Here is a 13,672-nt window from a genome sequence, read left to right as displayed (position 1 = left end):
TGACTGAATGAAAAAAAAAAGTTAACAACAAGGTAAAAAGAAATTGAACATAAATTACTGTGGAACCAAGGTGCAAATACAGACAACATGGAAGTCTGTACAGGAACACAAGTCATCATCGACATGCGACTGAATATGACACAAATAAAGTGGTTGAGCGTTCACAAAAGCTAAACAAATATCGTCGGATCGAAAACAACTATCGAGAAGGAAACAAACACAATTTTTTTGCCACACTCCTTGGGGAGACGAGTAGGTCAAGGTTTTCCCCACAGTGAGCTTTCCCAGTCAACATTCCGTCAACGGACATAATGAGAAGTGGTGAGGCTGTCAAACCCGCGCAGTCTCATTGGTTCATCGATGCTCTTGTCCGGGACGGCGTGGAGCTGGGATGGGTTTGATCGTATGACCTCTTGCCAAGATTGAAACACTGACATTAGGTCGCTGATAACACCGATTGCAGGCGTTACTCTATACACATATTTTTAAAACCACTCCCAATGTATTTTCCAGCAACCGAAAAAAAGGGTCCCAAGTTGCACAACTGCTCATCGGTGGAGGTAAAAATGGTGCTTATTAAATTGTTTCGAAAGACATACATCTTAATCGGGGAAAATGCTTAACTTTTTGAGCAAGTTTGGCGAAGGGGTGTGTGTGTTAGGGTCACATGGAATCAGTTATTTTGAGACAAATATTCTGGGCATTTTTACCTAAGTTGACATGCTAAGGAATGTCCCAACTTGTTTGTCAATACAATGGGACCCTGGGGCACTTCAGGGATTGATGCTTGACACTTTACCCAGTTAAGACCAGCCTTTTGACAAAATATAACCCTGCTCCCTTTTTCATACCCACAGAGACGTGCATAATCAAAATACAGTTTTAATCATTTTACAAATCGTATGATAAAGAAATGTTATCTTTCTTAGTAAAGCAAAATCAACAATAACTAATAATCATACACAGGATATTTTTGATACACGTTACAAGAAGATAAATTGTCACACCCCTTGGTGGTTAAGGTTGGCTAGTTTATTAATAGTAAAAGTTTTACCTCTTGAAAATGTGTATTAGTGGCTTCTACCTGCACACTTTGTGAGACAGAGTTGGCAAGGGAGGAGAGATAAAGTGGGGAGGAAACTGAAGAAAATCATTGTCAGCTAGTCCTGAGTTACATCATGAAAAATGTGATCGTCCTCCGAGAAGATGTAAGCCAAGGACCAGTCTTATCTGCACTGTAGGACCACGCTTCTTGTACTGAATAGCGAACCAAAGTTGATGCATTCACATCGTTGCCAGAAAGCACTTGGTCTTAAATGAGCAGTCTCAAACTTTCCTGACTGTGTTATATATTGGCAACAATTGTATCCAATTAGTTGTTCTCCTTACACAGTTGATTCTATCTGGATTAGTCTTACCTGATGTCTCAGAACTGTTACAATTGAATTAAAAAAAAAAAAATTCAATACTCCTATAATTTGCAGGTTGCCATTTTTCAGAGGATAAATTGAAAGGTAAATGTTAAGAATCCCATAGCCTTAGGAAAGTGATTAAAATAAACAAGAAATAAACACAACAAGTTTCTTAATCAGATTAATGACTTTAATAAATTTTTCATGCATGCCACAATCACATATGCTTGCAAATGACCAGAAAAAAATTAAGAGATCATGCAATGCCTCCTTAAAGAAGAGTACTCTAAGTCAGGTCAACACACCATGTTGCTTTTTGTCACCGAGTTGAGCACTTTCTTTCGCAACACACATGCTTCTCATTTTTTGTCTCTTTCATGTTTCATAAAACAATTTTGTTTGCTAAATAAAGTTACGCTCAACTCCTTTTCCATAGACACCCCCTTCCTCCAATAAAAACTGACGTTGGATAAGATCCTCACTGACCATTTCATATTCCTTAATAAATTTTTCATTCGAATACTTATAACAACTTTTCATTAAAGGTATAAACTAGACTAAATAATTTTTTTAATATGTGATTGCATTACTCAGATTGGTCATGGTATGCACTCTAGCAGCATGAATTTTAACAAAATACTACTGAAGTTAACAATGTGCCAACAGAAGGGAAACAACTGGTTGCAGGATCATGTACTTCTTGACAATCTACACGAAACAGATTTTGCAGTCATACACCATTTATGTAACTCCTACTACTCTATGATCTGGATGGAGGAATTGGATTATAAGTCTTGCAGACAGACGGACTATTTTCAGGCACTGACTGCCTACTTTGAACTATTTCAAGCCCAGAACCAGAGAGTAATCCAGAAATGTTATCATATGAAAATTCTATGGACTTTTGCTTTACTTAAAATAAACTTCTTTCGTTTAAGTTTGCTTTTTGTGAATTAGAAATGTATATGCTGTGACAGCAGTGACAGCAAAAGAATAAAAATGTTTTATCTGAACCAGACTTGAAGTGACAACTTTTCAACTGAACAGTGTGAACAATGTGCAGTTTTGCTGTACTGATATATCATGTCCCCTTAAAGACTGAGAGTTCCAGCTAAATGCACAGAACAGCTAAAACAAATATTTACACAAAAAAAAAAAGGATCTTAATCTCTTGCTCCATGGAATTAAATTTTCCTTTTTTTGCCATTAACTTACACAATCCATCCCCTAAAGGCCTTCAAGAATAATCTATACAGTAGCTGAATTTAATTGGAAATTGCACAATATCACTATAAAACATCAACAAAGTACACATAACAAACATAATAACCAAAATTATGGCATCAATATGCATTTCTGTATGCTGTGAAAATGTGCTCCAAAAGAATATTGATATTTCATGTCAATGAATCTACATAATTATATCCACATTGATGACAGTTCTTTATTCCTAAGGCCTTGCTCATCATTAGCATCCATCACATTAAACATGAGGGTCTGCAACTGCATGTTATGCTCACATACAAAAACTTACCTCTGTATCTTTTGTATAAAAATGTGAACTTTCATACAATACTTTCAATCAAAAGTTATCAGATATTATAGCATCATTATCATTAGCAGAAAATGTAAACCATAATAAACCAATGATAAATGAACAAAGATAAGTTTTTTTAAATGATTTTTTTTTTATACTTGCACAACTTTTCCAAATGATGGGAAAATTTCAATGGGACACTCAAATGTTAAAAATCAGCTGCAGTGTTTTTCATGTTCATAACATGCTAAATATGGGGTGAAAATACACTGACAGAAAAATAACAGCAGCCTGAAATCATCTGCTTTTCTTAGCAAACATATGGCGAGAGAAAAGGGCCGGTCCTAGCCGTCTCTTTCGCTGCCGATACATGTGCTGAAGCATGAAGTACCCAGCTGAAGCAGAGAAAAGAATTGTGCATATATTTTAGAAAACAAGAAGCAGTTTCTTCAACCAAAAAAGTGCAGAGATCCAATCCAAAAAGTCGAATATTTTTAATTGTTGTTTACACAAATTAATGTTATATGTGACCCACCATGACAAAATGAGAATGGTTTTGTACTAGAGGCCCCAAAAAGTGATTGGGGTAAATTTTGTGCAGTTTGATTTTTCATTAAAAATGGGTTCCTTAGTTATTAAACTTACAGGAAAATACACTGCTGTGTTTAAATAAAAGTTATAAATTGTCTTAAAATACAGCTAAATTAAGGTACCCCATGGCTATCTATGTTGATTTCCACAGGAAAATGAAAAATTCAGTCTGTTTCAGTTTAATTTTCTTGTCAAAACCCCACTGTATTATATCTTGCCAAAGAGCCTAGAATCTGTATTTTCAGTCTCTTTAAAGACTCATTCAAATATCAATGAATCAAAAGATTTGTCTGCAAAAGTTTAGGAGTAAACAAATACGGTCTTTGATCTTGACACTATCCAATGGGAGAATCAGATACTGAACTTTCCTTGGTAACAAAAAGAAAGGCACTGAGCGATTGGCTGAAGGTCATGAAACTCGTTCCTGCCGCCAGGTTTTGTTCACACGTGCTATGAAAAGTGAAAGCATGGCAAAAACGTATCTGAGTGGCGCAGCATTATTAGATTTTAATTCATGAAACCAGTGGATCATTTCATGCTTTTTATTGAATGAAGGGAAAGTGTTTATTTAGTGCCGAACGAATTAACAGAAGAGTACATGTCTATGAACAAACACAATTTGGCACGAAAGTTGTTAGTTTAGTCCTTGTTACCCCTTGAGGAGTACAGGTCTGCAACACCGCCTCGTCAGCGAACCCAGTTTTGGGCACCTCCTTTCTGTTGGGCCCATGTAGTTCTGACGTACTTTTCCTCGCTTTCTACTGTTCTTTTCCAAGTCTTCTTTGGTCTCCCAACTCTCCTCTTACCCCGAGGATTCTAGTCAAGTGCCTGCTTGGCAATGGCGTCGGCTGGTTTGCCGGGGTGTGTCCTATCCAGCCCCATTTGTGTTTTTTGATGTCTTGGTTAGTGGCATTCTGCTTGGTTCTTTTCCACAGGCTCCTGTTGGAGATCTTTTCAGGCCAGCTTACTCCCAGAATATGGTGTAGTCATCGGTTGGTAAAGGTATGGAGCTTGTTGTTGATGTTATTTGTCACTCTCCAGGTTGCAGAACCATACAGCAGGACTGCCTTCATATTGGTGTTGAAGATGTGGGTCTTACTGCAGAAGGATAATGCTTGGGAGTTCCAGATGGGGCGTAGGCTGTTTAAAACATGCCTGGCCTTGTTGATGCAGCTTTTGATGTCATCGTCCGCTTCACCATCCTTGTTGACAATGCTCCCCAGATACGTGAAGCAGTCTGTTCCCAGGATGTTCTCTCTTTGAAGTTGGAATGGGAGTTCCTAGTTGTTGTTGATTCTCATCACTTTGGTCTTCTTTCAGTTGACCTTTAAGCCAGTTTTCTCTGCTTCCTCTGCTAGCTTACTCAGGTTGGTCATGAAAGTTGTGCAAATATTCATTTCTATGTATTTTTTGTTACTTTTGATGTAACGTGCTGTATTTTATCACAAAATTTAACACAGTGTGAACAATTAGAAGTATCCATTGCTAAGGAAAAACCTGGATGAATTGCTAAAAAATCTTAAAACCTTTCTCAAAAAGGCCACCTCTGTACCTCCATACTTCAAACCTTTATAACTCACTCAGTTTTAGGGATAGAAGAATAACTTTGGTGTCAAAAGAAAGGCCCAGACCTGTACATTTTGAAAATATTCAATTTCTCAAATTTCAAGTTTCCAACTTAAGACTCATTTTGTTGTGGCTGGTCACATATTATTTAATGGACAACACATTTAAGGATCACAACAGTTGTAAATTAAATGTTGTCATAGCAGTCCCACCTTATGACAGTATTCCAAAAAACTATTTTTATGGATACGTTTTCTGTTCGGTCTTGACACAAGGGCAGATTTTTGTCTGAACTTAAGAACCTCTACTGCCTTAATAGCTGAATTTAGAATCTGTGCAAAATTGTCTTCTTACTTTAACCTTTTATTGCACATCTTTTCTGGTTTTAGGTCTGTCAAGGGGAGTTCACTCTTTAAAACTGAATGGTGGCTAGGCTTCTGTCCCTCCTCAGCTATTTTGTAATCACCCACATTTACATTCTCACAAGCATGTCTTCATTGCACAATACACAATGCAAGGTATTAAGTCATAATGAGCTAACTGCACCACAAGTTTAAATTTTCAAGGTATACTTACCACCAGCTAAGATAATAGGATAAATCTGCAGAATCCAAGGAAAGTAGAATGCCATGTTAAGTGTGTTTGGTAGCGAAAAGCTGAAAAACCCTGTCTCTTCAAACAATGGAATTGCCATGAACACAAGAGTGCCTGCCAAAAAGAGATTTCGGCTGGTAAAAGATGCAGTGTAGAATGAGGTCAACATTCATCTGTCTACCATGCAGACCATACTGACAGGGAGAGATAGAGTAAAGGTGAAAGGTCAAGACTCATGTCCTGACCAACATGGGGAAAAGACGAGAGCAGTGCTTTGGTCAGCTACAAAAGATATATTGCCTGGTGATGTTGCATATTTTTGTCTGCTAAAAAAAAAAAAAAAACAAAAAAAAAAAACCAACTTGACAGAATAACAAACTTCTGTAATGGGATATGTTGCATAAGTGATGGTAATTTGGCAAAATAGAGTACCAGTATACACTTTTGTCAGTAATTGTTTTGCATTCACTGTTTGCATCACATTTTATAAAGGAATTTTTTGGCATACAAAATTTGATGTTTATATATATTCCTGAAATTTCTCTGTACAATGCATACTGAGCTGTATATATATATTCTGTAGTTTTTAACAAATCTCTCTTTAAGTCTTTAATGATCTCTGTTCCCCATTTCTCTGAAACTAACATTCTATTTCTCTCTTTCCATCACTCACACACACAATCTCTCTCAAGTCCTAAACCTAATGATAAATTTTAATTATTAAGGACAAATTTTAAGAATGAATAAATATACCAGCAATTTAATCGGTCTATGTGAGCTTTACCTTCTAGAAGTATACCCAAAGGATAGAGTGGAATCCACAGTGTGTAGCGCAGCCATGTGACAAGAGCCAGTTCTTGACCCATGCTCTGCAGTATATAAAATGGATAGCGCACGAGCTCTATGCCACCCCATACTAGGATAAGGTAGAAAACAACAGGTTGCTCCTGTAATCGAGGTTCTTGCAAAATCAGGAGAAAGAGAATAAAGTTTCTTCCCAAGACCTGCACAGAATCACACAAAGATAATAAGCTACATAAAAGAATCTGGAAATTTTTTTTATTTATATTCTACAAAAACCATGGAAGAATGAAAATATTTGTATAAACATTGCAATATCTATGAGAAAAATATTACATATACTCTTATAAATAGAAAAACACAAGACAAGTATTTTTGAAACTTTTAAAGAGAAGATACAACTTAAAATATCATTTGCTATCTAACAATGTGGTGAACTATAAATTATCTGGCTGCTGTACAATGAAGCATTACTACAGTTTATATTGTTTCCTTATGGTCAACTAAACCCTATTCACTTTGCTCCAGAAAACCATTAGCTTTAATTAAAAGGAAAGATATATCATTCAGCAAGTACTGCATCCTCCATTAATGTCCATTAATGTCGCATTGAGCGCATCTTTGTGATGCGGATACTAGCGCGCTATAAAACTACATCATCATCATCATCATCATCCTCCCTCTATCTTACTACCCCACCATGCTCACATGCTACACACATGTACATACAAAAAACTACTTTTGCAAAATACTTAAGGAATGTCTGTCAGCAAAAACTATCACTGAAAATATAAAATAAATGGATTAACTCCTGACAGTTAATTTCAACATGTATAATAATAAAAAAAAATCTACTGGTCAGATGAGTAAAAAAACAAAACACCCTGAACTGTAAACAGTTAAAAGTATAAAAAAACTTCAGTTAAATAACATTTTCATACTCTTTGTTTTTTTCATATCTTACTACTAACAAATGTGTTTGGAACACAACAGAAAATGCCATAAAGCAAGCAGCAGTGTTTCCTACCTGTGCAAGAGGAGTGACAATGTCTGTTTTGACTAAACCTAACATGGGATGAAGGACCTCCAAAAAAGCTGCCAGTTGGCAGATCATCAGCTGCAATCCCACTGCTTCAAATGCAGTGTGCTTGGCCTCTGTAACCAGACATGGAAAATTTTATTAATTTAATTGTTCTTCAATCTCTGCTCCTTTCATCTAGATAAGTAGAGATATAACCAGCAAAATATTTAGCCACCTACTTCAGGTGTTGTTGATGGGAGTTTCCCTTTACTTTGAACATGGGACTGAGTGGAAGAAGGTCATTCTACACTCTGCAGGAACTGTGAGAAAACTTTCTCTTTCATTTTATTTATTTAAATTATTGGGCATTTAGAGTTGAATTCAACTTGGAAATATTATTCTTCTATTGCTAATGCTGTGTATGCATTTAAATCATTTGTCAATCCGCATGTTTTCAAAATTTTCCATTAAAAGAACAAGAAAATGTACAATCATATAGATGTGACATAAAAACCAAAACACACCCACACTTACCTAAGCCTTTGGTTATGTAATGAAATAAAAGACCAAAGATTACATAGCTAAAACCTATAAACTGGAACAGGTTGTAACACACCAGGTAGTTCAGCTTGATAGTGAATGGTTCTGAAATCCGACAAAATCTGGAGTTATTAGTAAGTATATTCATTAAGCACCAAAGTTCTTAGACTAGAAAATATCTACAAAGATAAATAGTGAGGAATAAGATGATCATGACCTCTATTTCTACGTTTAGGGTTGATGCAATCACAGGTGCATCTGGTTCTGCTTTGAAGGCAAAATGTTACAAGCAATAAATCTGGTCAAGCATTCTATGGCCATTCTGACCTGGTGTTTGATAATAAGTCTTCTAAAGAATGTATACCAATAAATGCAAACCCATTAAATTTTTAGTCAGAAGAATCTTCGCGTTATAAGAAAATCCTTACTTGATTCTGATGGCTTCTCTTTATTGAAATCTTCCATAAATTTGTCCATCATCTCTTTGTCAAAGTTCTGTAAGAATATACAGAAAAGATATGAAAACTTTTAAATGACAATTACATCAAAAATGGTTGTACTTTTAGCATGTATGTGAATGTCATATACACATTTGGCATGTGTGTGTCAAGATTGGATTGAAGTTTTACTCTTAATCTCCCAGTTCCCCTACCTGCTCACTTTTCAGACCAAACGCACACACACACACTGAGTCTTGAAACCAATGAATACAAACACTAACATAAAAGTGGAAGGAAAACAGCCACCCAGTTATTAAGTTACTTACACTTTGTTGTGCTTTCTCTTCATCAGATTCATCATCGACTAAGAACTTGTCAAAATCTATTTTAAGCCATGGCAGCTTCACTCTCTCCCCAGTTAGACGAGGCCAGCTCTCAGGCTGATCTTTCTTTATCTGGAATTCTACATCTGTGGCTGTCTTGCGATAAAAGCTATTCTGCACAAAGTAGTACCGAAGTTAATAATACTGAAACTAAAACAAAAATACCAAAAATAAACCTAACGACTGGGAAAGAAAATAAAAATACAAATGAAATTTGACTATAGCAAATTTACAAAAGAGAAACCAATACAAGATTTCTTTTAAACTGTCACAAATACTGCCAGTAACATTTCTCCTTTTACCTTTATATACAAATCTACAGAATACAGGTGATAAAGAAAAATATAGAAAATGTGACATTTAAAATAATGATGTCAATAACCATGAAAATGACAGCTGTTTATGCTCACAAACCTCAGGATCAACCGGTTGATAGAAGCTGAGACTGACACCATATAGGCTATTTCCTTTCACTCCATCTCCTGTTGCTCTAAATGAGAGATTTTCTCTGGTCAGATTGACCTGTTCATCCTAGGAGTGAAAAACACAACACTCACAAACGTATATTATTACTAACTGCCAGCTGAAAAATAGCAATAAAATGATACGAAAGACTATTGCATGATGTTGATATTTGTAAGGCCTAAGTGCCACTAAAATAAAAAAGCATTCAAATTGTGATTCACTTTTAAATCTTACTGCAGAAAATGAAGACAGCTACACGCCACATCTATGCTAGAAGTTATAAGATACCCTGAATTCCTCAGTATCTGCACAAGCATGTAAACTACATCCATTCAGTTGGGGTATTATGATGGTGATGTTAATGAAGCAGCAAACAGTGCAGCAATAACAGTTTTGGACTCCATGATGCTGAAATTCCTAGCACTGAGTGACGTTTATTACATATTCACTTCTGCATATTAGAGATTTGCAAGATTAAAGGGGACCTACACAAAAGTTTAATATCAGACATTCAGAAAATTGCCTACAGCACTGAAGGATATGGCTGGATGGTGTGGAAAAAATAAACAGCTTGCAGTCAATAAAAATAAAATTTTCTTCACATGGTTGCCTTTGCATCAATTTGGGTCAAGCTTGATGGTTTGGAAAATGCCAAAATCTGCTGGATGTGAAACAATTTTCACATCACTACCATTGTCTTTTTATATATCTATATTTGTGCAAATAATGTTTACGTTTAATGCGTGGTAGCACTAATTGGCATGCATGCACTAGAAATAAGAAAAAAAGCTTAATATACTGGAGTGAAAGGAAAAGTATGTTACATATTGACACTGAGGCAGCTTTTACACTCTTTTACTTTATCTCACATTACTGGTGATCTTCCATAACACCCCTGTTTTCAAGCTTAATAACGGCACCATAACTTTCATTAGCACACTCAATGTTATTGGTCTACCACTTCTCTCTCTTCATGCATGTTTATATGCATTTAAGGCAAAAGATCGAATAACTCACCCATCCAGCCACATCTTCCAGTCATTGCCCAGAGGAAAGTGTTTCCAATCTGTTGGGACCAGAACTACATAGTTTCTGAAAAGATTCTATTCCCGTGCTATTTAGATCTGATCACATAGAACGCTATCTCGTAGATGGAAAGCACAAGAGGAAAATCCTTGACAAAGAGTGATATAGCGATAGATCGACGTAAAAAGGGAGAGTGGGAATAAGACAAACTGAATGTGTAGTGGAGTTGTAAATACAAATGTAAGCAATTTTGTCCTGCTTCAGCAACATTTTTCCATCGAAATACCGGTCCAAAAATCGTCAGCACTCAGCATTACTAATGAATGCAGTCGCAATCATAACTATTAGAATAGCTTTTTGGGTTTTTTAGAGCAAACTTACAAATACACAGGTTATATTAAATGCCAAAAGCTTACTTCTATGTTTCTCAGTGCAATCTTGAGTGAAATTTTGTCATTTGTTTGTCCCCAGTAGACAAACGGATTCAACGTATCGGCCATCTTTAGTAAGTTTTCACTAAAGATGGACTAGATTTTAATGTTGACTATTAAAATGTCACATTACTTGATTTTAATTTATCATTCAGCATTCGAAAAAGATACAATTTTAATCAAATTGTAAGCAATATTTCATAGGGAATTCTCTTCTTTCTGTATATCTATCAATACACATTATAAGGTCCAAAGATTTAGTCTAGCCCATGTTTTCTCTTCGCCTTTTAAAAAAAAAATATTTTATTTCTTTTTCTTTTTTACTTTCGAAATGTCTTAAGCTAAAAAGGAATTAAGATGAATGAAATTTAATCGCCACGGAACAAACTGTTTGGTTAGAATAGCTGAACATTCTTAATGCACAGATCGAAACAAACTTTCTGCAATGTTTCATTTGTCACAACGAACTGTCTACGCCTCGGTTCAGAACGTGCTTCCGCTACCGAGAAGCAGATGATAAACATTTTCAGACCTCTCTAGTCTCCGGCTAGGGCAGTTGAGTGTAACAAGACTGTGGGAGTGTTGTGCACGTTGGGATATTCATCTCGAGACTATTGTGTTGATTTTGTTAATGCGTTATGATCGAATGCTTCATTTTTATTTTGGGACTGTATCAATAATGAATCACTCTTCATTCAGATATGGATTCTGTCTTCAAGCTAGAGCCGTTCGAAGACAATTATGAAGTGGGTGAAGATCTCGGAAGGTAAGGCAAACGATTTTTTCGCTTGGCGTCTGAGAATGATCCGTTACAAAAGCATTAATAACAAGGACTGGTTTTTCATTTTGGTCAGCAGGAAGTTCAAATGAGGTCGACGGTCGTTTTTACTTTCATCGTGTTGGATGCCGGTGGCAGGACAGAAAGTGAATGAAGCTTACTTCATGATTACTGGAATCATATTCAGCAAGCTGAACATTGGCATTGAACATAATAAAAGTAGAATCACATCCCTATATATATGTTTTATTTACGGTCAGCGACCTTTCGGTAACAAAACTGCAGAGGTAGCAGCCTTGGCAATATATACATGTATATATCCCAAACATGTTGCAGACAGCGTAGATACATCCACGAGTGAAAAATATTCAGTTAGAGATTGAGATGGTCAATCCCACGAGTGACAGTGCTTTATGGGATGGTGCTATTGAAAATGAAGAAAGTTTCTACAATATTTTTATCAGAGAGTAGTGTTAATTATGGAAGGTGGAACAATTCACCACAGTAACTTTGGTTGAATGTATGATATTTTATGCATTATTGAAAATGTAGTTTACCTTGGGGCTGTCATAACAGGTTGTATGTAACACAGGTTTTGAAAAGAAGTATGTTCAGATTCCTGAGCGCATTAATGTAGATTTGGCTAGTCATTGCTTTTCAACCCTAGTGAAAATGCGGAGAAACAGTTTCCTACCTTGGATACGGAATGTAAATCTTTAGTTTTAAATGGAGAAGATTGTGCACTTCAGTTTGTGGAGAAGAAACACATACTACTTTGATAGCCATATTAAGTCGATTACTTTTCATTTTTATTTATTTCTACAAGTTCAGTTTGTTTTTTTTTTCTGTCAGAAACACTGCAGTATTATCACCATCTGTGCAGTGTAAACTAAGGATTGTTTCAATATTTGATCAATGTTTCACTGTTGAGAGCGGCATTTCTCTCTCTTTTTTATTGTGTAGCCACTCTGTCTCATTCTGTTTGCCAATGTGGTTGTGGCTATGCATTAGAACACAAGTTCATCAATACTTCCTTGTGTGAGATGAAGGATTCCTTTGCCTCCTCCTACCTTCTGCCCCTGCCATTTAGGGTACAGAAACAAGACACGAACCTCAGTTCCATTTTTTAAAAGTGCAAGCGAAGAAATAACATAGTAATAAAGACAATGTCACTTTCAGTATATAATAAAATATTTGCATCATTCTTGCATCAGTAACAAACAATAAAATACACGTATCAGTTTATTTACATCAACTAGTATCATTGATATTAATATTGTTCTTTTTAAGATTATTGTTAAATTCTTAATGTAACATTATTTGATATAAATAAAGTTAATGAAGACATCAACATCAAGGAAACAAAACTTTCTAACATATTTCATTAAAGAGATTATTTTGTGAAGTGTATAATTTTCTTTGTCTGATTTTCCTAAACTAACAGCATAGGCTATTTGGATTAAAGTGAAAGGAATGTAACCTGTACTGGAAATGAAGCTATTGCAGGAGGAGATTTAACAAACATTAAAAAGAGGCCAGAACAAATAAAAATTAGGACACCAACGTTTACTTGTTAGTTTAAGGATTATGTGTTACAAGGGATGGTCTATAGAAGAAGTGAATAAAATCAAGCAAAAAATTCTTGCCTGGAAATGGGCAAAAAAGCCAATTATTTCCTTTCTGTAGTATTCACATTTTTCTGCAGTCAAATCTTTTCGTTGACTACATTTTATGAGGTAGGTTTGGAAAATCGTAGTCACAGAAATAAATTTTTCATTTCATCTTTGAGTGATACAAGTGACTAACAGTAGTATAATGTTTTTGATTGGCCTTCAAACTACTTGGATACATAGTGCATACAACAAGCACATGCTCTTTAATAGCTGGTATGTTTTGACACCAGGGTTCTTGTAGTATCTCATAGTTAAAATGGTAGGCAAGTTCCAGTAGTTCTTAAAGCAGAGTTCACTGGCTGTGTGTTGAGAGGTCAAGCCATTCATTTTATCAGAATTTGATCTTGCTGCTGGCACACTTGAATAGCTTTGGTGGGTACTTCTGCACCTTGCAAGAAATAAGTAGATTGAATC

The 13,672-nt window shown here is 35.7% G+C and overlaps 2 protein-coding genes across 5 annotated transcripts in view; one reads left to right on the top strand and one right to left on the bottom strand.

Annotated features, from left to right (window-relative positions):
* Positions 1-1,584: 1,584 nt before the first annotated feature.
* LOC112554354 (very-long-chain (3R)-3-hydroxyacyl-CoA dehydratase-like) lies at positions 1,585-10,913 on the bottom strand. 3 transcript variants are annotated; one of them, XM_025222099.1, is made up of 10 exons: positions 10,793-10,883; positions 10,368-10,416; positions 9,300-9,416; positions 8,829-8,994; positions 8,491-8,557; positions 8,057-8,167; positions 7,529-7,656; positions 6,485-6,704; positions 5,683-5,814; positions 1,585-3,344 (listed from the first exon to the last, which is right to left on the bottom strand). In XM_025222099.1, exons 3-10 carry the CDS (start codon positions 9,338-9,340, stop codon positions 3,247-3,249), a joined length of 963 nt encoding a protein of 320 aa, XP_025077884.1. In that variant the 5' UTR covers positions 9,341-9,416; positions 10,368-10,416; positions 10,793-10,883; the 3' UTR covers positions 1,585-3,246. The 3 variants fall into 3 exon arrangements, with proteins under 3 accessions (XP_025077884.1, XP_025077882.1, XP_025077883.1); XM_025222097.1 differs by lacking the exon at positions 10,368-10,416 and having other exon boundaries at positions 8,829-8,999; positions 10,793-10,913; XM_025222098.1 differs by lacking the exon at positions 10,368-10,416 and having other exon boundaries at positions 10,793-10,894.
* Positions 10,914-11,164: 251 nt separating this feature from the next.
* LOC112554315 (death-associated protein kinase 1-like) overlaps positions 11,165-13,672 on the top strand; it is a 90,365-nt gene continuing 87,857 nt past the window's right edge. For both annotated transcript variants that reach the window (XM_025222050.1, XM_025222049.1), the window contains exon 1: positions 11,165-11,573. In XM_025222050.1, the coding sequence (XP_025077835.1) occupies positions 11,509-11,573 (65 nt within the window). In that variant the 5' untranslated portion in view covers positions 11,165-11,508. The remainder of the gene's footprint in view (positions 11,574-13,672) is intronic.

Source organism: Pomacea canaliculata, linkage group LG13 (assembly GCF_003073045.1).
Source record: "Pomacea canaliculata isolate SZHN2017 linkage group LG13, ASM307304v1, whole genome shotgun sequence".
Classification (NCBI taxonomy): domain Eukaryota; kingdom Metazoa; phylum Mollusca; class Gastropoda; order Architaenioglossa; family Ampullariidae; genus Pomacea; species Pomacea canaliculata.
Note: the sequence above shows the minus strand (reverse complement) of the source record. Positions and strands in the feature narration are given on the sequence as shown.